This window comes from Macaca nemestrina, chromosome 4 (assembly GCF_043159975.1).
Source record: "Macaca nemestrina isolate mMacNem1 chromosome 4, mMacNem.hap1, whole genome shotgun sequence".
In the NCBI taxonomy this organism is placed as follows: domain Eukaryota; kingdom Metazoa; phylum Chordata; class Mammalia; order Primates; family Cercopithecidae; genus Macaca; species Macaca nemestrina.
Genome location: NC_092128.1, coordinates 72,052,485 through 72,076,135, shown reverse-complemented (window position 1 = coordinate 72,076,135; position 23,651 = coordinate 72,052,485). Strand labels below are relative to the sequence as shown.

General features: G+C 38.2%; 1 protein-coding gene across 7 annotated transcripts in view; it reads left to right on the top strand.

Moving 5' to 3' along the window:
- The window catches only part of LOC105475495 (peroxisomal biogenesis factor 1), a 42,953-nt gene that overhangs the window by 7,594 nt on the left and 11,708 nt on the right, over nt 1-23,651 (top strand). For 6 of the 7 annotated variants that reach the window (XR_983394.2, XM_011730806.2, XM_011730808.3 and 3 more), the window contains 14 exons: nt 2,223-2,306; nt 3,036-3,150; nt 3,249-4,015; nt 7,489-7,608; nt 9,756-9,879; nt 10,411-10,514; nt 12,355-12,437; nt 14,637-14,769; nt 15,392-15,488; nt 16,883-17,053; nt 18,585-18,739; nt 19,696-19,885; nt 20,103-20,269; nt 21,977-22,111. Coding sequence is in view for 6 of the 7 variants with exons in the window: in XM_011730806.2 (XP_011729108.2) it covers nt 2,223-2,306; nt 3,036-3,150; nt 3,249-4,015; nt 7,489-7,608; nt 9,756-9,879; nt 10,411-10,514; nt 12,355-12,437; nt 14,637-14,769; nt 15,392-15,488; nt 16,883-17,053; nt 18,585-18,739; nt 19,696-19,885; nt 20,103-20,269; nt 21,977-22,111 (2,445 nt within the window). In the remaining variant the exon portion in view is untranslated. Of the gene's footprint in view, nt 1-2,222; nt 2,342-3,035; nt 3,151-3,248; nt 4,016-7,488; nt 7,609-9,755; nt 9,880-10,410; nt 10,515-12,354; nt 12,438-14,636; nt 14,770-15,391; nt 15,489-16,882; nt 17,054-18,584; nt 18,740-19,695; nt 19,886-20,102; nt 20,270-21,976; nt 22,112-23,651 lie in introns of all 7 variants that reach the window. The other variant, XM_011730810.3, reaches the window with a different exon arrangement.

Sequence of the window (23,651 nt, the reverse complement as noted above, 5' to 3'; positions counted from 1 at the left end):
CATTTTCTAAACTGTAGGAATAATATGAGGCTGGGCTCAGTGGCTTATACCTGTAATCCCAGTGCTTTGGAAGGCCAAGGTGGGAGGACCACTTGAGGCCACGAGTTCAAGATTAGCCTGGCTAGGCAACATAGCAAGACCCTCTCTCTACAAAAAAATAAAAAAATTAGCTGGGCATGGTAGCGCATGCTTGTAGTCCCAGCTACTCAGCAGACTGAGGTAGGAGGAATGCTTGAGCCCATGAATTTGAGTGACCTATGATTATGCACTCCAGCCGGGGGCAACAGCAAGACCCTGTCTCTTAAAAGAAGAAGATGTAGTAATAATATGTATTCATTATAACTATTTTACCATTGAAAGTAAAAAATAAGTTTTTACCTTTCTCCAGTCCCATCCTCAGAATGAATGTCTACTGTTTTGGGGGATCTCAGTAGACCTTTAGGATTGGAAGAATGAGATCGTTCATATTTTCTGCAATTATTATCCCACAAAATATTTCAGATACCTTTCCATGTATTACAAGCAATGTGCATTTAACATGTCTCTCTTTGTCTCTCACTCTCTGTGTCTTTATGATCCTCTGCTGTAGCCCTGCCACTAAGACACTATCTCCTGAAGAATCACTGATAGGAACAGAAAGTGGACTGACTAGCCCAGGAGTCCTTAGCTTCTTAGGGGGCAGGACCTGCTTTGTGCTTTCTCAGAATCAGATATATATGTGGACTGAAACGTTTAAAAACAGAATAGCTAAGGGTGCTATACATTTAAAACGTATATAGATGGGGCTACACTGCTCTCTATTACCAATTTCCCATGACAATACACGAGAGTGCCAAGTCTTTTTAACTTGTTTTAAGCACAGACTAATTTTGTTTATGCGTGTTTTTGATGAGAAGAGACTACTCATGAGAAATCTATAAACCTAGCACTAGTCCCTTGCATACTCTAAATTGTTGCTAGAATCTTAAAATTTTAGCACCAGATGGACCTTAGAAATCATTAACTTTGGTGCTTTGTTCTACAATACAAGGAGATGGAATATTTCACCCAGGATTGCTTAGCAAGTTACAGTTCTGCCCTCTGAATACCCGGCACTTCCCTATGGGCATCAACTTCCTGATTTTCAAGTCTTAATTAGTCTCTGAAGAATCCTACTTGTTTTTAACTCCCATTTGCTTTGAAGTGACTTTACCTGATTTTTTTTAGATTCCTTATTGCAGCAATGTCACTAAGAAACTGAGTCTCTAGCTTCTTGGTGGGCAGGAGCTGCTTTGTGCTTGCTCAGAATCATCCTTTTCAGTAAGGGAGATATTGTAGAGAAATTTACTGAGGAGTGTGGGGGTGAGGCACTCAGGGAAATTCTGCTCCAGTCCACAAAAGCAGAGAGGAAGAGTTGGTTATCTAGAGTATTTAACATGCAGAGGCTTTGGATTTTACTCCTTTAATCCTTGGAAATGCCTATAGAAGGGGAAAGGAAGTAAGATGGTGGCTCCAGCTTATAGACATACTTGTGTTTTATATATTTAAACTATAATGAGAGGGTATTATTTGTTTTACTTAACTTTTAGCTGTGAAGGATTATACTTCTAAATATTTGTCTCCAATGTCTATTTCAGTGTGTTTTTCACTTTTCTTGAAGCAGCATGGCTGTTGCAAAACTTCTAGAAATAATGAGAATATTTACATATTAGATCAAGCCATAACTTGATGATATAGTCATTTCTTCTTATATTTTTTACTTACATTTTTACATTTTAGTGATTACTTTCATTTTTGAAAAATGTGTCGTGCTGAGATGTATTTTTCTTCATTCTGTAATTAGTTATGAAACAGTTTTTCCTAAAATGCTGAGTATATCAAGTCCTGGATAAGAATAAGTACTCAATAAATATTTGTCACATGAAAGACTACACATATAGCCAGGCATAGTGGCTTGCACCTGTTTTCCCAGCTACTCAGGAGGCTGAGGCGGGAGGATTGCTTGAGCCCAGGGTTTCCAGGCTGCAGTAAGCTCTGATTGTACCACTGCACTCCAACATGGGTGACAGAGCCAGTCCCCATCTCTCAAAACAGAAAGACTACATAGACTACATATACACCCCCCTCCAAAACACACACACACATCTACTTACCTAAAATGGTAAGAAGATAGCTTTTTATTTTCTAGTATATGACACAGAAAAGTTTTTTTAAAGTAGTTTTAAATTTTTAATTTTTTCTAGGTATTTCTCAAGCCATGTTCCCACGTGGTATCTTGTCAACAAGTTGAGGTGGAACCCCTCTCGGCAGATGATTGGGAGATACTGGTAAAGAAAACCAAATAAGAACTCTCTCATTTAAGGTTAAATTACTTCACAATATCAATGTCTTTAGATTTCTCTTCTCTAAGCTTTATTATATATTCTGAGTTGGTTTTGAATTATAAGAATGAATTGGGGCCAGGCACAGTAGCTCATGCCTATAATCCCAGGACTTTGGGAGGCCAAGGCAGGTGGATTGCTTGAGACCAGGAGTTCAAGACCAGGCTGGGCAACATGGTGAAACCCCATCTCTACTAAAAATACAAAAATTAGCTGGGCATGGTAGTGCATGCCTTTAGTCCCAGCTGCTTGGGAGGCTGAGGCAGGAGGATTGCTTGAGCCCAGAAAGTCAAGGCTGCAGTGAGTCAAGATCATGCCATTGTACTCCAATTTGGACAACAGAGTGAGACCTTGTCTCAAATAAAAAAAAAGAATAAATTGATAGAGATCTAATGTACAACCTGATGACTATAGGTAATAAAATTGTTAAATGAGTAGATTTTAACTACTCTTACCACAAAAACAAAAAAGTGGGTAACTGTGAGGTGATGTATATGTTAATTTACTTCACTATAGTAACCATTTTACTATCTATATGTAGCTCATAACATCATGTTGTATATATTAAATATGCACATTAAAATTTGTTTTTTAAAAATGAATTGAGATTTTTCCTACTAGACATGGAATGGACAAAATGTAAAGTGAGTTGATCTTTTTGTTTATTGGTTCTAGGAGCTGCATGCTGTTTCCCTTGAACAGCATCTTCTAGATCAAATTCGAATAGTTTTTCCAAAAGCCATTTTTCCTGTTTGGGTTGATCAACAAACGTACATATTTATCCAAATCGGTAGGTGCTATTGTAATATTTGCTGTCATATTCTACACTATAGCATTGAGTCCAAAGTAGAAATGAATGTGCACTAATAAGCTTTATTTTCAACACAGTTGCGCTAATACCAACTGCCTCTTATGGAAGGCTGGAAACTGACACCAAACTCCTTATTCAGCCAAAGACACGCCAAACCAAAGAGAATACATTTTCAAAAGCTGATGCTGAATATAAAACACTTCCTAGTTATGGAAGAGACCAGAAAGGCATGATGAAAGAACTTCAAACCAAGCAACCTCAGTCAAATGCTGTGGGAATCACTGAATCTAACGAAAACGAGTCAGAGATTCCAGTTGACTCATCATCAGTAGCAAGTTTATGGACTATGATAGGAAACATTTTTTCCTTTCGATCTGAGAAGAAACAAGAGACATCCTGGGGTTTAACTGAAATCAATGCGTTCAAAAATATGCAGTCAAAGGTTGTTCCTCTAGACAATATTTTCAGAGTATGCAAATCTCAACCTCCTAGTATATATAATGCGTCAGCAACCTCTGTTTTTCATAAACACTGTGCCATTCATGTATTTCCTTGGGACCAGGAATATTTTGATGTAGAGCCCAGCTTTACTGTGACATATGGAAAGCTAGTTAAGCTACTTTCTCCAAAGCAACAGCAAAGTAAAACAAAACAAAATGTCTTATCACCTGAAAAAGAGAAGCAGATGTCAGAGCCACTAGATCAAAAAAAAACGAGGTCAGATCGTAGTGAAGAAGATGAGAAGGCCTGTGTGCTACAAGTAGTCTGGAATGGACTTGAAGAATTGAAGAATGCCATCAAATACACCAAAAACGTAGAAGTTCTCCATCTTGGGAAAGTCTGGGTTAGTATACATTTTATAACTTGGGAGAAATTTTATGTGGCTTAAACATCCCCAAATTATGAATTAGAATAGTATTTCATATATAAATTGAAAATCAATTAAAAAGAAACACAGTGCCTAAAGCTTCGGGGGACACATTTACACTTTGCAGTAAAGTCCTTGTATGGATAAAGATTGTGTATTTTCTGGCCAAGTAAGCTTGAATAGGTACAAGCTTAGGTAGGTTCAGGCCCAGAGAGGTCAAAATTACTTGCCTGAGATTGCATAGTTAGTAAGTGTCGATTCAAACCTAGGCAGATTGACTTGGGGGTTCATCAGCATGGAGTGCCCTACAAAGCCTCCCACCTTTAATGCTTGCAGATTTGTTCCCCAGTTACCAAAAGCAACTTGTTAATACTTAGGGAAAAGGGCCAGTATAGGGAGAAATCCATGGCATGAGGTAACCTTCCTGCTGCATGTGGTGGCACCTGGATTGGAATGCATCCAGAAGCTGCTTACCCTGCTGGTGTCTGCTCTTTAATTTGTGTATAACACAGAGGAAGTAGACATGGCAACTAGTGTTCCAGCCCCTCATCCTGGCCACAAATATTAAAGCTACCTTTATATGACGTAAGTCACTAGTCCATTTATTTGAACCTAAATTTGAACCACTGTAAAGTAAGACTTCATAGTGATAAAGAGAGGAACCTGTTAGGAAAGGGAATAAAATAGAAAGGGAAGGTTGTCTCCTTTTGTAGATTTTTTTTTTTTCTCCAACAGTTTTACCTGTGACCTTTATGCAAATAACTGACAAAGCATTAATCTCTTTGGCCTACATCATTTTCTTTTCTTTTCTTTTCTTTTTTTTTTTTTTTTCCTTAGATGGAGTTTCATTCTTGTTGCCCAAGCTGGAGTGCAGTGGCGTGATCTGGCTCACTGCAGCCTCCGCCTCCCGGGTTCAAGTGGTTCTCCTGCCTCAGCCTCCTGAGTAGCTGGGACTACAGGCATGCACCACCATGCCTGGCTAATCTTTTGTATTTTTAGTAGAAACAGGGTTTCACCATGTTAGCCAGGCTGGTCTCGAACTCCTGACCTCAGGTGATCTGCCTGCCTCAGCCTCCCAAAGTGCTGGGATTACAGGCTTGAGCCACTGCTCAAGCCTACATCATTTTCTAAAGCTCCAGACCATTTTTTTCTTTTCTAGTCAGAGGCTTGCTTTGTTGCCCTGGCTGGAGTACAGTGGCATCGTCTCCACTCACTGCAACCTCCACCTCCCAGGTTCAAGTGATTCTCCTGCCTCAGCCTCCGGAGTAGCTGGGACTACAAGTGTGCGCCACCACTCCTGGCTAATTTTTGTATTTTTAGTAGGGATGAGGTTTCACCGTGTTGGCCAGGCTGGTCTTGAACTCCTGGTCTCAAGTGGTCCACCTGCCTCAGTCTCCCAAAGTGCTGGGATTATAGGCGTGAGCCACTGTGCCTGGCCTCAGATCATTTTTTCTGTTAGCTTTAAACTGTCCGTTCAGGAGATCCCACTGCATTCTCAAATTCAAAATGTCTAACACTGAGCTTATGATTTAGCTGGTTCTGTCATTAGATGGGAATATCCTTTTATTTCCTTGAAATTATATGGTGAGAAGAGGGAGAAGTGCTGATGGTAAAGTCCTGTGATTAAGATAGCAGTAAGGACTCAGCCCTTCCCAGTTCACTGAAGGTTGAAGAGCCATGGACAATGAGAAGTCACAGTAGGTGAAATCAGATACTAAAATGGACTTGGCTTGAGAGATCAAAATTGATCACTTGGTGATACAACTAACAAATTCATGTTAACTTGAACCTTTATTACCCTGTGAAGCATAGTGATTTAAAAAAACAAAAACAGGAAACTTGATTGTTAAATTCTTTTTAAGTCAGAATATGTACCTTAGAGTTTTTATTTATGCTTTTGTCTACCATTAATATGTCTGCACATGCTCTTTAGAAGTTAATAAAGTTGGCCGGGCACGGTGGCTCAAGCCTGTAATCCCAGCACTTTGGGAGGCCGAGACGGGCGGATCACGAGGTCAGGAGATCGAGACCATCCTGGCTAACACCGTGAAACCCCGTCTCTACTAAAAAATACAAAAACTAGCCGGGCGAGGTGGCGGCCGCCTGTAGTCCCAACTACTCGGGAGGCTGAGGCAGGAGAATGGCGTGAACCCAGGAGGCGGAGCTTGCAGTGAGCTGAGATCCGGCCATTGCACTCCAGCCTGGGCAGCAGAGCGAGACTCCGTCTCAAAAAAAAAAAAAAAAAAGAAGTTAATAAAGTTGTCTTTATGTCTTTCAGTGCTTACATATATTTGAGAAGTTGAGAGAAATTTTTAACATCATTATTGAGATATATATATATGGGTTTTTTTTGTTTTGTTTTGTTTTTTGTTTTTGAGATGGAGTCTCGCTCTGTCACCCAGGCTGGAGTGTGGTGGCGTGATCTCCACTCACTGCAAGCCCCACCTTCCAGGTTCAAGTGATTCTCCTGCCTCAGAGTAGCTGGGATACAGGCTCCCACCACGACGCCCGGCTAATTTTTATAGTTTTAGTAGAGACGAGGTTTCACCATGTTGGCCATGCTGGTCTCAAACTCCTGACCTTGTGATCCGCCCACCTCAGCCTCCCAAAGTGCTGGAATTACAGGCATGAGCCACCGCGCCCAGCTGAGATAAAATTTAAAGTGTACAATTCAGTCATTTTTAGTATATTTATGCTAGTTGTACAACCATCACCACAATCTAAGTTTAGAACATTTTCGTTAGGGGGTGGGAGAAATTTTACTCTTTGCTTTTTAGATTAAGTTTATGTCTGGATTTAATAATTTAATCAGACAATCAGGCAGATCGTCTGTGATTAGTTTTGGCCATTCCAGCTTCTTCACTGGTTGTCAGCTTTCACAAATAAAGGCTTCTCCAAGATTAGAAATATCATTTAATTTGAATGTAAATGTACCATAGTTTAAAAGATGGGTTTGGTGGTTACAGTCAAATACATTCATTTAAAGCTCTAATTCTGAAGATTATGTAAAGAAAAGGAAAGAAATGTAGGGAGAAGATTGAAATGTTCATGGTGTGACAATATCTGAACATCCATCTGGTTACACTGTTGATATCTGAATGTTTGTGTACTCAAATTCGTATGTTTAAATCCCAACTCCCAAGGTGATGGTATTAGGAGGTGTGGTCTTTGGGAAGTGATTAGGTCATGAAGGTGAAGCCTTCATGAATGGGATTAGTGCTGTTATAAAAGAGAACTGTGAGAAATAAGTTTCTGTCATTTATTAACCACCCAGTTGAGGATATTTTGATATAGCAGCCTGCATGGACTGAGACAACTATGAGTTATTATGATAGCTTCTGTTATATCACCTAAATTCATAGAAGCTAATATATCAATATTTATGCTATGAAATATTTCTTAACCAAGCTTTGAATATATTTATATTTTTGTTTATTTTTAAATTTCAGATTCCAGATGACCTGAGGAAGAGACTAAATATAGAAATGCATGCCGTAGTCAGGATAACTCCAGTGGAAGTTACCCCTAAAATTCCAAGATCTCTAAAGTTACAACCTAGAGAGAATTTAGTGAGTTCAAATATATATGTTACATCAAAATTCTTTTACATGTTTTGTAAGATTTCTAGTTGCTTTAGCTAAGTAATAAGAATGTTGTATTCCTTTTTGATACAAGTCTTTTTTTATTATGTTAAACTATATATAACATAAAATATGCCATGTTAGCCATTTTTACGTGTATAATTCAGAGACATTAATTACATTCATAATATTGTACAACATCATCACTATCTATATCCAGAACTTTTCCATCACCCCAAACAGAAACTTGGTACCCATTAAACAATAATTCCCCATCCACTCCTTTCCCCAGTCCCTGGTAATCTCTAATGTATATTGTGTCTCTATGAATTTACTTATTCTAGATATTTCATATATAAGTGGAAGTATGCATTTGTCTTATGTATCTGACTTATTTCATTTAACATAATATTTTCAAGACTCATCTGTGTTGTATGTATCAGAACGTTATTCCTTTTCATGGCTGAATACTATTCCATTGAATGCATATACCACATTTGTTTATCCATTCATCTGTTGATGGACACTTGGGTTGTTTCCACATTTTTGGCTGCTGTGAATAATGCTACAGTGAACACTGGTGTACAAATATCTGTTTGAGTTCCTCTTTTCAGCTCCTTTGGGATATACCTAGGAATTATGTTTAACTTTTTGAAAAGCTGAGAAATCTTTAATAAATGATAACACAAATATGTATATTTGCCAATGCAAATATGAATATTTTTTGCTTTCTTAAGAGGTTGATAATTTTGCCACACGGTCGTAATTTTAAAAAATTGTCCCATGTTGTTTCAGTATTAATATTGTAGCCTAAAAGGGTGCTAGACTGTTTTACTTTTCTGCCCAGTTAATTCTTCAGATACTGGTAGAGTCAGGAAATGAGATATTGAACTTAAAGATCTTTGTAGGTGGGGTCCAGTGGCTCACACCTGTAATCCTAGCACTTTGGGAAGCTGAGGTGGGAGGATTGCTTGAGGCCAAGAGTTTGAGAACAGCCTGGGCAACATAGCAAGACCCCATCTCTACAAAAAAAGGTAAAAAAAAAATTAAACCAGGCGTGGTAGCTCACACCTGTAATCCCAGCACTTTGGGAGGCTGAGATGGGTGGATTACTTGAGGTCGGGAGTTGGAGAGCAGCCTGGCCAACATGGTGAAACCCCATCTCTACTAAAAAGATAAGAATTAGCCAGGTGTGGTGCTAATCCTGTAATCTCAGCTACTCAGGAGGCTGAGGCAGGAGAATCACTTGAACTGAGGAGGTGGAAGTTACAGTGAGCCTAGATCTCACCACTGCACTCCAGCCTGGGCGACAGAACAAGACTCTATCTCAAAAAAAGTAAAAATAAAAATTAGACACATGTGGTGGCACATGCCTGTAGTCCTAGGTACTCAGGAGGCTGACTGAGGTGGGAGGATATCTTGAGCCCAGGAGTTCAACACTGCAGTAAGCTATGATTGTGCCACTGTACTCCAGCCTACGCAATATCTCAAAACACATTTTTTTAAATAGATTATTAGGCCAGACGTGGCAGCTCATGCCAGTAATTCCAGCACTTTGGGAGGCCAAGGCAGGCAGATCACCTGAGACCAGGAGTTTGAGAACAGCCTGGCCAACATGGTGAAACCCCATGTCTACTAAAAATACAAAAATTAGCTGGCAATGCCTGTAATCCCAGCTACTTGGGAGCCTGAGGCAAGAGAATCGCTTGAACCTGGGAGGCAGAGGTTGCAATGAGTGGAGACTGCGCCACTGCCCTCCAGTCTGGGTGATACAGTGAGATTCTGTCTCAAAGAAAAAGGAATTTGTTTTCCTGTCTTTATAGTAGAGGGAGGAAAGGGAGAATGGGGTTGGAATGGTTACTGAGTGAGCCAAATTATGGTAGGTGTATCACTGGGCATAGAGAAAATGAGCATTTAAAACTTTTCCACCTAACAGATGTTTCTTCAGGCTACACTGCACTCATTGTGCTAACTGTAATGTCAAATCCCAAACCTGTGCCTATAGAATATGAACATCCTTCATTGGATTTGTTTGGTAAGGCTTACACTTTATTAGGAAGATAAGATGTTAAAATAAGGGTGTTAAAGTTAAGTTCAGTTATGAGGATAATTCATTACTATTCCTTTTTTGGCAGCCTAAAGACGTAAGTGAAGAAGACATAAAAATTGTATTTTATTCATGGCTACAGCAGTCTACTACCACCATGCTTCCTTTGGTAATATCAGAGGAAGAATTTATTAAGCTGGAAACTAAAGATGGTGAGTACATTTGTTATTTTGACTTTTTTTTCTATTTAAATAGTTGTACATTTTTAATTGTTCTTGCAACCTGTCATACATGTGAACAGTATGTGAATAGTGAAATGTAATTATGATAATTAAACAGTAGATTTTATGTATTGAAAAATATATTTGGCTGAGTGCAATGGCTCACGCCTGTAATCCCAGCACTTTGGGAGGCCGAGGCAGGCGGATCACTTGAGGCCAGGCATTCGAGAGCAGCCTGCCAACATGGTGCAACCCCATCTATACAAAAAAATACAAAAATTAGCCAGGCGTGGTGGTGTATGCCTGTAGTCCCAGCTACTTGGGAGGCTGAGGCGGAAGGATCACTTGAGCCCAGGAGGTCCGTGTTCATGCCACTGCACTCCAGCCTGGGCAACAGAGCGAGACCCTGTTGCAAAAAAAAAAAAAAAGCCTTTAACTTAAATAAATTTGACATTTAAAATCTTAAATTATTTCATCTCTGTTTCAATACTAACTCTGTATTTATTACTTTCTTTTTAATAGGGCTGAAGGAATTTTCTCTGAGCATAGTTCATTCTTGGGAAAAAGAAAAAGATAAAAATATTTTTCTGTTGAGTCCCAATTTGCTGCAGAAGACTACAATACAAGTAATAGCATATTATTGAATATTTAATAAAATACTATTTGTTACATATGATCGATAATAAAGTATGAATTTCCTTGTAACATCTTGCATTGTGAAGTGTATTAAAAACCAGGTAGGAGTAAGGAATAACTTGATTTAAAATATTTTATTTTATTCTGTAATCTCTTTAAAGTATCTGTACAAATTATTGACTTATCCTAAATTTAAAAATGAATGCCTTAGCACAGTTAAGTTCCAAGAATAGAGTTGATCGTGTTAACTGGTAAATGGGTCATGATTTAAAATTCTTCTAGGATTGAAACAAATGAAAACGTAGTTTTAAGGGTTTGATTTTTTAAATTCCTATTTTTACATGCAATTTTACTGTACAAGCCATCATATTTTGACAGTTCTTAAATTTGCAACTCTTCAGAAATATTATCAGATCACTTTTCTTTGCTTCCATAAGTTTTTTTTTGTTTTTTTTTTTTAAAGACAGTGTCTCGCTTTGTCGCCCAGGCTGGAATGCAGTGGCACGATCATGGCTCACTGCGGCCTTGACCTCCCAGGCTCAGGTGATCCTCCCACCTCAGCATCCCAGGTAGCTGGGATCACAGGCACATGCCATAATGCCTGGCTGATTTTTGTATGTTTTGTAGAGATAGGGTTTCACCATGTTGCCCAGACTTGTCTTGAACTGCTGGGTTCAAGCAATTGTTCTGCCTTGCCCACCCAAAGTGGTGGGATTACAAGTGTGAGCCACTGCACCCAGCTCTTCTAGAAGTATTTTAAGAGTGGTCTTTTTTTTTGAGACGGAGTCTCGCTCTGTCACCCAGGCTGGAGGGCAGTGGCACCATCTCGGCTCACTGCAACCTCCACCGCCCGGGTTCAAGTGATTCTCCTGCCTCAGCTTCCCTAGTAGCTAGGATTATAGGCAAATGCCACCACGCCCTGCTATTTTTTGTATTTTTAGTAGAGACGAGGTTTCACCATGTTGGCCAGGCTGGTCTTGAACTCCTGACCTCAAGTGATCTGCCCTCCTTGGCCTCCAAAAGTGTGAGCCACCACGCCCAGCCAAGAGTGGTCTTTTTACAATATTATTTTTTGATTAGGACATTCATTCTTGTCATTATAAAACTGAAGATACTCTAGTTATTTAGAATTTCAGTGTTTTGGAACTAGACATTGTTTCTGTATTTTTGTTTTTTGTTTTTTGTTTTTTTTTTTTTTTTGAGACGGAGTCTCGCTCTGCCGCCCAGGCTGGAGTGCAGTGGCCAGATCTCGGCTCACTGCAAGCTCCACATCCCGGGTTCACGCCATTCTCCTGCCTCAGCCTCCCGAGTATCTGGGACTACAGGCGCCCGCCACCTCGCCTGGCTAGTTTTTTGTATTTTTTAGTAGAGACGGGGTTTCACCGTGTCAGCCAGGATGGTCTCGATCTCCTGACCTCATGATCCGCCCGTCTCGGCCTCCCAAAGTGCTGGGATTACAGGCTTGAGCCACCGCGCCCGGCCGTTGTTTCTGTATTTTTGAAATATTATTGAAGGAATACCATTTGGAGAAGATACAAATGTAAGAATTGTGAAAGGATAATTGTGACACAAATCAAAATTATAAATAAAAATATATCTGTAAAATGTATTAAGGCAATAACATTCTTTCTGCTTGTTGACCATAAATATTTATGTTCTCTGGATGGGTACATTGTTATTGTCAAGGGTGTTTAAATAATGATCTTGCATGCGTAATTTATCTATTCTCTCTGGTATAACAGAATCAGCAATTTAGTTTTCTGGGACCCGAGAAAAACATGCAAAAGACATACTTTGAAATGTAAAACTGATTTTTCCTTGCAACTATAGGTCCTTCTAGATCCTATGGTAAAAGAAGAAAACAGTGAGGAAATTGACTTTATTCTTCCTTTTTTAAAGCTGAGCTCTTTGGGGTAAGAAGTTATGGCCAAACTAGCATGTTTAGAGACGTGTTTTCGTATTATATCTGGCAGAGTTTTCAATGTAAATATTAAAATAGATGTTAATATCAATAAGTGATATTACTAATGCATTAGTAGATATTTTTTCAAGGATTGTCTCTATCTTCACGCCTAGCTTAAATTTGCCTTGTCTTCTTTTTTTTTTTTTCTTTATTTTTATGTTTTTATCCATCCCTGGTGGTAGGGGATAACCTTGTCTTCTTCAATAACTAGAAGTCTGAAGCTTGTTAGAAATTTTACTTTGAGAATTGATCGATGAGAAGAAAGCAACTAGATATCACCTGGATCATATATGCTTGAATAAAACAATAATTCTTAGAACAAATAAATACATTTTAAAAGTTAAAGCCAAAAACATTAGTTAAATGTTTAAAAATATTTCAAATTAAGTTATTCCTTCACTGTCTTGTATTACTGTAATAATTTGGATTATTTGTGTTTTTCTCAACTTTTAAAACAAATATTTAAAAAATTCCTCTTTTGATTCAGTAGGGCTAGATTAAAATATAAAAAATATTTTAACTCCTCTTATTTTCCATATTTCTTATATAATATGAGAATCTCTTATAAGCATTACCTCTTAGAAGTCTTCACAGAAGCTTTGGTAGATGTAGTAGTAGCGCTTTGATTTCCTAGAATGGTATAATCTGTAAATGTTTTAGTAAAAGGATTAAACCATAAAGTCAAAATGTTTAAATATAGCACAGTGTTTATTAATATAAAATAAAATCTCTCTTTTTTTTTTTTTTTTTGAGATGGACTCTTACTTGGTCACCCAGGCTGGAGTGCAGTGTTGCAATCTCAGCTCATTGCAACCTCCCGCCTCTTGGGTTCAAGCAATGCTTCCTCATCAGCCTCCTTAGTAGCTGGGATTACAAGCATGCACCACCACACCTGCCTAATTTTTTGTATTTTTAGTAGAGATGAGGTTTCACCATGTTGGCCAGGCTGGTCTCAAGTGATCCGCCTGCCTCAGCCTCTCAATGTGCTGGGACTACAGGCGTGAACCACTGCGTCCTGCATAAAGTAAAATCTCTTCAGACTCTTATGTGATCATATAAAGTGGCAGGCAGTCACAGTCCAGAAGTAGTTTAAAGTTCATGTTTGTATAATGTAATCTACAGATTGATACTGGATTTCATAGGTAATGTTTAAGAGGAAATAAGTTTTTAGTTATCCTCAGTACTTCAAAAGCACCCATTTATGATTATGTTGATTACTAAATTAAATCATTTGAAGGTTAGAGGTGTTTTTATGTGTGTGTTAAGATTCCTTAAGGAGTTCTATTAGGGCACAACTTTTAGTAACTGCACATTTTTAAAGTAATAAAACTAATTTTAAAGGCTTGGAGGCTGGGCTCACACCTGTAATCCCAGCACTTTGGGAGGCTGAGGCAGGTGGATCACCTGAGGTCAGGAGTTTGAGACCAGCCTGGCCAACATGGTGAAACCCTATCTCTACTAAAAGTACAGAAATTAGCCAGGTGTGGTGGAGGGCAGCTGTAATCCCAGTTACTTGGGAGGCTGAGGCAGGAGAATCGGTTGAACCTGGGAGAAGGAGGTTGCAGTGAGCTGAGATCATGCCACTGTACTCCAGCCTGGGCGACAGAGCAAGACTCCGTCTCAAAAAAAAAAAAAAGGCCTGGATTCAGTTTTGACATTAATCAGTATACTTTCTCTCAAGTAGGGGACAATTTCTAAGATTTTAGTCTTTTAAAATTTATTAACTAGTCTGAGCATGGTGGCTCATGTCTATAATCCCAGCACTTTGTGGGGCAGAGGCAGATGGATCCCTTGAGCCCAGGAGTTGGAGACTAGCCTGGGCAACATGGCAAAACCCCGTCTCTACAACAAATGAACACACACAAAAACCAATCAGCTGGGTGTGGTGTTACACGCCTGAAGTCCCGACTCCTTGGGAGACTGAGGCGGGAGAATCACCTTTGCCAGGGAGTTTGAGGCTGCAGGGAGCTGGGTTCACGCCACTGCACTCCAGCCTGGATGACCCAGCAAGCCCCTTTCTCAAAAAAAAAAAAAAAAGATATAAAATAAATTAATTAACTATACTGGGAAGGCAAAAGTCAGCATTTTTTGTAGCTAAATTTTATCCTGCTTCAGTCTTTTATCATGTAACCATGTATATCTTTTACAGAGGAGTAAATTCCTTAGGCGTATCCTCCTTGGAGCACATCACTTATAGCCTCCTGGGACGCCCTTTGTCTCGGCAGCTGATGTCTCTTGTTGCAGGACTTAGGAATGGAGCTCTTTTACTCACAGGAGGAAAGGTAAGTGGTTAAGGTGTGCTCATTTTTCTGTAACACTTAATAACTTTTCATTTACCTTTCTTTGGGTTTTGACCAGGTATTATATAGGGTTTATATGACATATGGAAAGCATTCATTTATTCACTAATATTTCTGTGTGTCTGCTTTTAGGTGTTGGGGGAGTAATGACGAATAAGAGTGATGTTCTCCATGCCCTTTTTCTGTGTCAGTTGATACAATTATATGGTTTTTCTTTTTTAGGCTATGAAGTGCTGATAGGGTTGAGTAACTTACAAATGTTGAACCAGCCTTGCATACCTGTGATAAATACCATGTAGTTGTGGTGTATCATTCTTTCTACATTGCTGAGTTTTATCTGCTAATGTTCTGCTGAGCTTTTGTCCATTTAAGTTTGAAAGTGATTAGTTTGCAGTTTTCTGTTTTTGTATTGTCTTTGTCTGGTTTTGCTATCAGTGTAAATCTGGCCTCATAAAATGAGTTGGGAAGTATTCCCTCTTCTTCTTTTATTTTTTTGGAAGAGACTGTATAAAATTGAGGCTGAATCTTGGTGGTTGCCATAATGACAGAAACTATTTCTGTGACTGAATATATTGGGAATTCTTACAAAGCAATTATTTTCTAGGGAAGTGGAAAATCAACTTTAGCCAAAGCAATCTGTAAAGAAGCATTTGACAAACTGGATGCTCATGTGGAGAGAGTTGACTGTAAAGCTTTACGAGGTATGAGTATGGTAACACTCTACATAAATCCCTTTTTCATTAGAAAGACAGGAATGTTATAATTAATGCTATCAATCTAAAAAATACACATATCATCTAGTCTTTAACTTTTCTGTTTATCATTTAGTCATTGAAATTTCTTAGAAATTTTAAGTCTTTGGCTTTCTAATGTTTTTGATAAAATTTCTAAAACTCTCCATATTTGATGGAAGCCTATTTTTTTTTCTAGCCAGAACTCTTTGTAGACTACATTCCTGGAAGTGCTCACTGACACCACTCTGAAAAATTAGTACTTAGAATATACTCTAATTGGTATAAATGATCTCTGAATTGCTATGGGAAACTGAGAGAATGGTTGCTTCAGGAGAGAGAAAGTAGGAGGCTGTGGACAGCAATGAGGAGAATTACAGTTTACCATAGAACACTTTTGTACTTTTAAAGTCCTTAACATTTACATTATCTATTCAATTAAAATTTTTTTTTTTTTTTTTTTTTTTTTTTTTTTTTTTTTTTACTTTGAACAGTCAGTTTTTCCCCCTTGGGTACCTCTATCATATAGTTCCAACTAATCATGAACTTGTGTGTTTCCTGTTCTTTGTAAATTTAAACTTTGTAACTCACCAGGAAGCTTGAAGCCAAATTTGTGATTCAAATATAGCAACTCCAGGATCTCTAGGCAGATGCATTTGCATTTGATTTTACACGAATCTTGATCCCTTACTCTCACTTATGTTTTCCCACATCCTACTTTTTTTATTTTGTTGTAGGCCATCTAAAATTTTCAATGGAGTGAAACTGGGTATAAATGAATACATGCATACAGAAATTATAGTAGCATATTCCTTTTCTTTTTTTCTTTTTTTCTTTTTTTTTTTTTTTTTCTTTTTTGAGACAGTCTTGCTCTGTCGCCCAGGCTGGAGTGCAGTGGTGTGATCTTGGCTCACTATAGCCTCCATCTCCCAGGTTCAAGCAATTCTCATGCCTCAACCTCCTGAGTAATTGGGGCTACAGGTACATGCCACCACACCTGGCTAATTTTTGTATTTTCAGTAGAGATGGGGTTTCACTATGTTGGCCAGGCTGGTCTCAAACTCCTGAGCTCAAAGTGATCTGTCCGCCTTGGCCTCCCAAAGTGCTGGGATTCCAGCATAAGCCACTGCACCTGGCCTCCTTTTCTGAGTTTTATAAAATTTGATACTTTATTGTACCCTTTGAGACTGTATTAATTGAACCATGTTAATGATGAACAAGTTTTTGTGATTGGTATATTAATAAAATATAGATCAAATTTTTATAGTTAAATCAGTATTGAACTTTTCTAGTGCTTTCAAAAGGACAACCTGAACTTTCCCAGCACTGAAATATTGAAACCATTTCATATCTTCTGTATTAAGGAAAAAGGCTTGAAAACATACAAAAAACCCTAGAGGTGGCTTTCTCAGAGGCAGTGTGGATGCAGCCATCTGTTGTTCTGCTGGATGACCTTGACCACATTGCTGGACCGCCTGCTGTCCCGGAACATGAGCACAGTCCTGATGCGGCGCAGAGCCAGCGGCTTGCTCATGGTAAATGCATCCACCACTCGGTTAAGGTCTTGTTCTTTTGTCAGTCAGCATTTTTAGTCTTAACAACAAATCTACTCTCTTCAGAGAATAATATATGTGTTATGTTAAGTGTTGTGTTTGAGGCCCCTGATAGCATTCTACAGTTGTCCTATAGACTATGTATTAGTAAATTGGTAGAGTAAAAACAGTGTGAAAATTCTGCAACTTCATGCTTAGTCCTTTAGGGTTTTTCATTCTCTTTTACTTACTGTTTAATTTACAGATTTACTCTTTTGTTCATTTGACAAATATTTGACAAACGCTTGTGCACAGTCTGTATTCTCAAAGTCTAGGAGAAAAAGAAGGGTGAACAGTGTTAGTACAGAACAATACTAATAATGATGGCTACTGTGTATGAGTAGCCATCCCTTTCTTGGCTTTCTTGGATTGCTTTGTATTCTGCATGAAGATATTCCCTGGGCTTTACAGGTCAATAAATGGAAATTCAGAGAGATTAATTTGACCAAGATGACCAACAAGGAGGTGACAGAATACACTATGCGAGAAGTATACACAGAGTAGTGTAGGAGCATATAACCTATACTGGGGTTGAGGTGGGATAAGGAGTTATCAGGGAAAGCTTTTTAGAGGAGTTGATAACTGAGCTGAGTTTTGATGGAAGAGTAGAAATTAGCGTGAACCAATTTCATGCTAATAAAGAAGCAAAGGAAGCGTGGTCTACAGGCAAAAGCACAGAGGTGTAGGAAGTAATGATACTTTGGGGAATACCCTGTTGACTGGAGCTTAGAGTGCAAGGAGAGGAGTGCTAGGGAGGTGAGGTTGGAGGGTTTGGCAGCACTGACTTGCTTCAGGGTTCTTAAGAACTGAAATAGATATAAAATGCAACCAAGAGTGGCTTGGATTATATTACCTAGTGTGTTAATCTCAAATTTTGAAATCTATAGCATCTATAGGACTGGTGTTACTAATCTTACACTCGATCTGTTACTGTTCTTATACTAGATCTATTAGTCCAGAGTTTAAGGGAGTGCTGCAAATTTCTAGGTCAGGACAGGACTCAGATGTACATTATTAATGCCGATTTCAGTTCTGACCTTCTCGTATGAAACCTTACAAGACCTGGGGTAGGAAGAGATTGTTCTGGAAGTCGTAGGAATATGAGCTGTATTTTAACAAACAGTACAGTATGGAAATTTATCACCCTTCTAGAATATTTATTTCAGAGACAAATTTTTATCATTTGTTCATTTCTTTCATAAGATCCACGAGTAGGGAACCTCATTAGACATTGCTCTGAGTATATGGTCTGAGTTTGCAGTACCTCTTGTGCTTCCATTAGATTTATTAGGTCCTTGATAGATAAATCAGGGAATAACTAGATGGATTCATTTTTTAAAGACATGAAAGAGTGATACCATACATACTCCACCTTAAAGGTCAACCTAGAGTATCATTATTTTTAATGAATGTATAATTTTTAAATTTCATGTTTATTTTTCCTAAGCTTTTACACTATATTGCTTAATTTCAGCTTTGAATGATATGATAAAAGAGTTTATCTCCATGGGAAGTTTGGTTGCACTGATTGCCACAAGTCAGTCTCAACAATCTCTACATCCTTTACTTGTTTCTGCTCAAGGAGTTCACATATTTCAGTGCATCCAACACATTCAGCCTCCTAATCAGGTAATACACTACTTGTAAGGATTATTGAATTATGTCCCTTTTCTAGAAATTATTTTTCAATTTTATTAGTAATTTGTGGCTTTAAACTTATGCTTCTATTAATGATCTTAAGGATATGTAAGTCAACATTTGATGCATGTTGTGCTAGACGCATAAATTATAATTTATAGCCACCTGAAATGTTAGTATGCACTTTCCAAGAAAATGCCTTTTTTGAAAATGGTATTTCTTTGAATGAGAAAAAACAGAAATAGATAGAAACAGAAATAGGCTTTTAAACACTTCATTAATTAAATTTTTTTTTCCACCATCACATAATGGCACTTAGTCCCCTTTGGGAACTCATGAGGGTTTTAGTGGCACTGAGCTGAAAGAAGTATGTTCCAGGACTGGCAAACATATTTTAAATTCTTAAAAAATTTCACCTAGCATCTACCCTAAATATTCAGACCCTGTGCTAGTTAACTGCTATTGAAGAACAAAGGTATTATATCTATTATTAAGGATAATAGAATGGTATTTGAGATATTGGTCACTGAATATGTTTTTAGAAATAAGTTTTATAGGAACCAAAAAAAATTATTAAAGGAACCATGTATTACTAAAAATGCTTCTTATTGGAGAAAGAAATGACAATCATTTATTAATGTGATTTTTTTACAACCTTATTGAGATATAATTTAAGTACAACAAATTCACATAAAGTGTATAATTTGATCAGTTTTAACATATGTAGATGCCATGAAACCATCACCACAATTAAGGAAACAAACATTTTCATCACTCCAGAAGCCTCCTAGCCTTTTTACTACCCATCCCTCCCCCACTCCATCCCCAGACAACTACCAATGTGCTTTCTGTCACTATAGATTTGTCAACTTGATTTTCTCCAAATATACGTTCTAAAATATACAGTTGAATAAAATTGGAAATTTGAATTTTGTGCTTTTCTTTAGGAACAAAGATGTGAAATTCTGTGTAATGTAATAAAAAATAAACTGGACTGTGATATAAACAAGTTCACCGATCTTGACCTGCAGCATGTAGCTAAAGAAACTGGAGGGTTTGTGGCTAGAGATTTTACGGTACTTGTGGATCGAGCCATACATTCTCGACTCTCTCGTCAGAGTATATCCACCAGAGAAAGTATGTTTTACTATTAAAACCTGAACTTGGAATCTTCTTTCTATTGTGGAGAAATGTAATTGTAGTAAGACAAGAATTAAATATATTCTATTGTAGTATTTGAATAAGCAGTTATTTGAGTAGAAAATTAGTGTTTCCAGCTAAAATGATGGCATATTTTGAAGATTCATATAGTGAAATATAACTACTAAAAGAAATTTTGTTTATTTTTAAACAGAATTAGTTTTAACAACATTGGACTTCCAAAAGGCTCTCCATGGATTTATTCCTGCGTCTTTGCGAAGTGTCAACCTGCATAAACCTAGAGACCTGGGTTGGGACAAGATTGGTGGGTTACATGAAGTTAGGCAGATACTCATGGATACTATCCAGTTACCTGCCAAGGTATGTTTAAAAAAAAAAAAAAGAAAAAGTGAATACTTACTCCCAGAAGAACCACTGTATTATTGGCTTTGGCTTTATGTGTTAGCTTGCCCAATCTCCATGTGGGTCAACAAGTGTTTACTGACACTATTTTAGGTATCTAAATAAATATCTGACACTATTTTAGGTACTTTAACAAATTTTTATTTTATTAATTAATTTTTTATTAGAGTTGAGACCTCACTGTCATCTAGGCTGGAGTGCAGGGGCACACTCACAGCTCACTGCAACCGTGAACTCCTGGGCTCAAGCAATCCTCCTGCCTCAGCCTCCCCAGTAGCTAGAACTGCAGGCATGAACCAACATGCCCGGCTAACTCTTTAATTTTTGTAGAGACAGAGTCTTGCTATGTTGCCCAGGCTGACAGATTTTAATGTGTATGATGCAGTCTTTGACCATAAGAAACTTATAGAAAGCTGAGGTGATAGTTACAGTAAATACATTTTGATGTATAATTCTGTTTGCTTTAATCATTCAAATTGTAGTAAAACAAGATGAACTGTCTGCTGCGATTTGAGCAGAAATGGATAGGAATAAACTAGGAGGTAGAAGAGTTATCAAGGTTAACAGGACTGATGGGTGAAGCTAGATTTCCAGACCTGGGATGAAAAGCAGAGTTGGCAGGTATAGACGAGGCAGATGGCAGGATAAAGGAGACAAATGTAGATTGTTCTTCAGAAGATCAGATGGTAGAGTCTAGGAGGTAGTGTGTTTTAATCAGAAATCTGAGAGGCACAGATCATTGCATAAGATCAGGGACCCGTGCAAAGGAGTGAGAAAAAAAATATGGGTAAGGACCCTGGGTTTCATGTAACTGCATGGCAACTCCTGGGAACAGTGGCCACTGGAGCCTGGGACATGCTGATTGCAGCCCAGGACTATTAAAACCAGTGTGAGAGAACATGGGCATGGAAGTACTAGCTAGCAGGATCATGATCCCAATGCTGGGATTGGGTGGGCATCGAGCATTAGTACATGGAGATTCAGTACATCCAGATACAGTACATGGAGACTATATGTGTAGTTACATATATAGTCTGGGCTTCTTTCAGATTAGAGCAGAAGTAGAGGTGAGTGGGAATATTCTCAATAGAGGGAACTAAATAGGCATACCTAATAAAGGAGACCAGGATATTGCTGACAGTAGCCTCATGTTTGGCTCACCTGTTCAAAAAGTCCTCTTGTTCTCGAGCAGTGGTGCTTTAAAAGGTAATTTGAGAAGCAGTCGATTATTTGTTCAGCCTGGAGACTCTTGGGATATTTTACTATCTTTGATTGAAGAGATTTGAATGTACACAGCCCTCATAACTTGCCCCATGAAGCATATCCGTGAAAGGCACTATACTTGTTAAAAGATTGGTTTGTACTTTTAAAATGTAGTACTTTTAATAAAACAGGAAAAATAGAAAGAAGTTCTGATGCAGTTATATGCATTTTATATAGAATGTGTTCTTAATTGGAAAAAATTTGTAGTAGTTCCTTTGAGTTCATTTATAGTTTTTAGTAGGAATTTTATTTTCTACTGTTGTACTTGCTGTTACTGAAGAAAGGTGGTGGTGATTACTATCTGAATATTTTTTTCTATACATTGATCTTTAGCTGCTACTTAGTCATTTCTGTTTAGACTTGAGCTCTTTTTCATATTTTTTTTTTGTTGTTGTTTCTCAGTATCCAGAATTATTTGCAAACTTGCCCATACGACAAAGAACAGGAATACTGTTGTATGGTCCGCCTGGAACAGGAAAAACTTTACTAGCTGGGGTAATTGCACGAGAGAGTAGAATGAATTTTATAAGTGTCAAGGTATGTTGTCCACTTCTTTTTTCATTGAGGCAAAATTTACATAAATGCAGTTAGCCATTTTAAAGTGTACAATTCACTGACATTTAGTGCATTCACAATGCTATGCAACCACCACCTCTTTCTAATTTCAAAACTTTTTCATTCCATTCCTTCTTCCGCTCATCCCCTGGCAACCATTAATCTGCTTTTTGTCTCTATGGATTTGCCTTTTCTGTATATTTCATATAAAAGGAATCATGCAGTATGTCACCTTTTGTGTCTGGCTTCTTTCACTTATGTAAAGTTTTCATGGTTCATCCAGGTAGTAGCATGTATCAGTACTTCATTCCTTTGCATGACTGAATAATGTTACCATACTTTCTTTATCCACTTATCAGTGGTGAACATTTGAATTGTTTCTACCTTTTGTGACTATTATGAATAATGTTGCTGTAAATATTCATGTACAGATTTCTCCATGGACATGTTTTTATTTCTCTTGGGCATAAACTGAGGAGTAGAATTGTTGGGTCTTAGGGTAATTCTCTAACTTTTCAAAGAACCACCAAACTGTCTTTCACACCAACTGCACCATTCCCACTGGCAATGTGGAGGGTTCCTGATTCTCCACATCTTTACCAACACCATTATGTTTGTCGATTGTGGGCTAGTCTCACATTTGGAAAGCTAGTAGGAACAGCGATCCATCTATTAAAAGTTGTGTGCGGCTGGGTGCGGTGGCTCACACCTGTAATCCCAGCACTTTGGGAGGCCGAGGTGGGCGGATCACAAGGTCAGGAGATCGAGACCATCTTGGCTAACACGGTGAAACCCCGTCTCTACTAAAAATACAAAAACTTAGCCAGGCGTGGTGGCGGGTGCCTGTAGTCCCAGCTACTCGGGAGGCTGAGGCAGGAGAATAGCGCTTGAACCCGGGAGGCGGAGCTTGCAGTAAGCCAAGATCGCGCCTCTGTACTCCAGCCTGGGCAACAGGGCGTGACTCCGTCTCAAAAAAAAAAAAAAAAGTTGTATGACATTGAGTAATGAGCCACCTCTCTCGTAGGGCTTATTATGGTCTTGCTTAAGGCAAATCTTCATGCATTGTGAACAGAATTATACATAAATACTCAGATAAAAGGGCAAACCATTCTTAAAGGGAGTAGACAACTAGAGGCTGGAGACCATACTGAGGCAGGAAGCTGGGGTTTTCATGGTTCTGTTACTTTTGACTATATCTCACCCTTGCTTGTGTCAAAGTGAGACTAGGTCTAAGTTTTTTTCAGGTATAAGGTGAGTGTGGTAATTAAGAGGCATGCTAGCAGATCATTTTGGGTAATGCTTCACAGCTCACCACTGGTGTGTCATTGTGGTCGAAGATCCAGTATCTTAGCTGTATAGTTTCAGTACATCAGCAATATTAGTTTAACAAAGGAAAATTAGATTCCAAGACAAAGGAATCATGTATTATTCTAGCCTTACTCAAACTTGATTTATAAATCAGTTAGTAATTTATTTATTTTTTCTATATTTATTTTCATTTTTTTGAGATGGAGTCTCACTC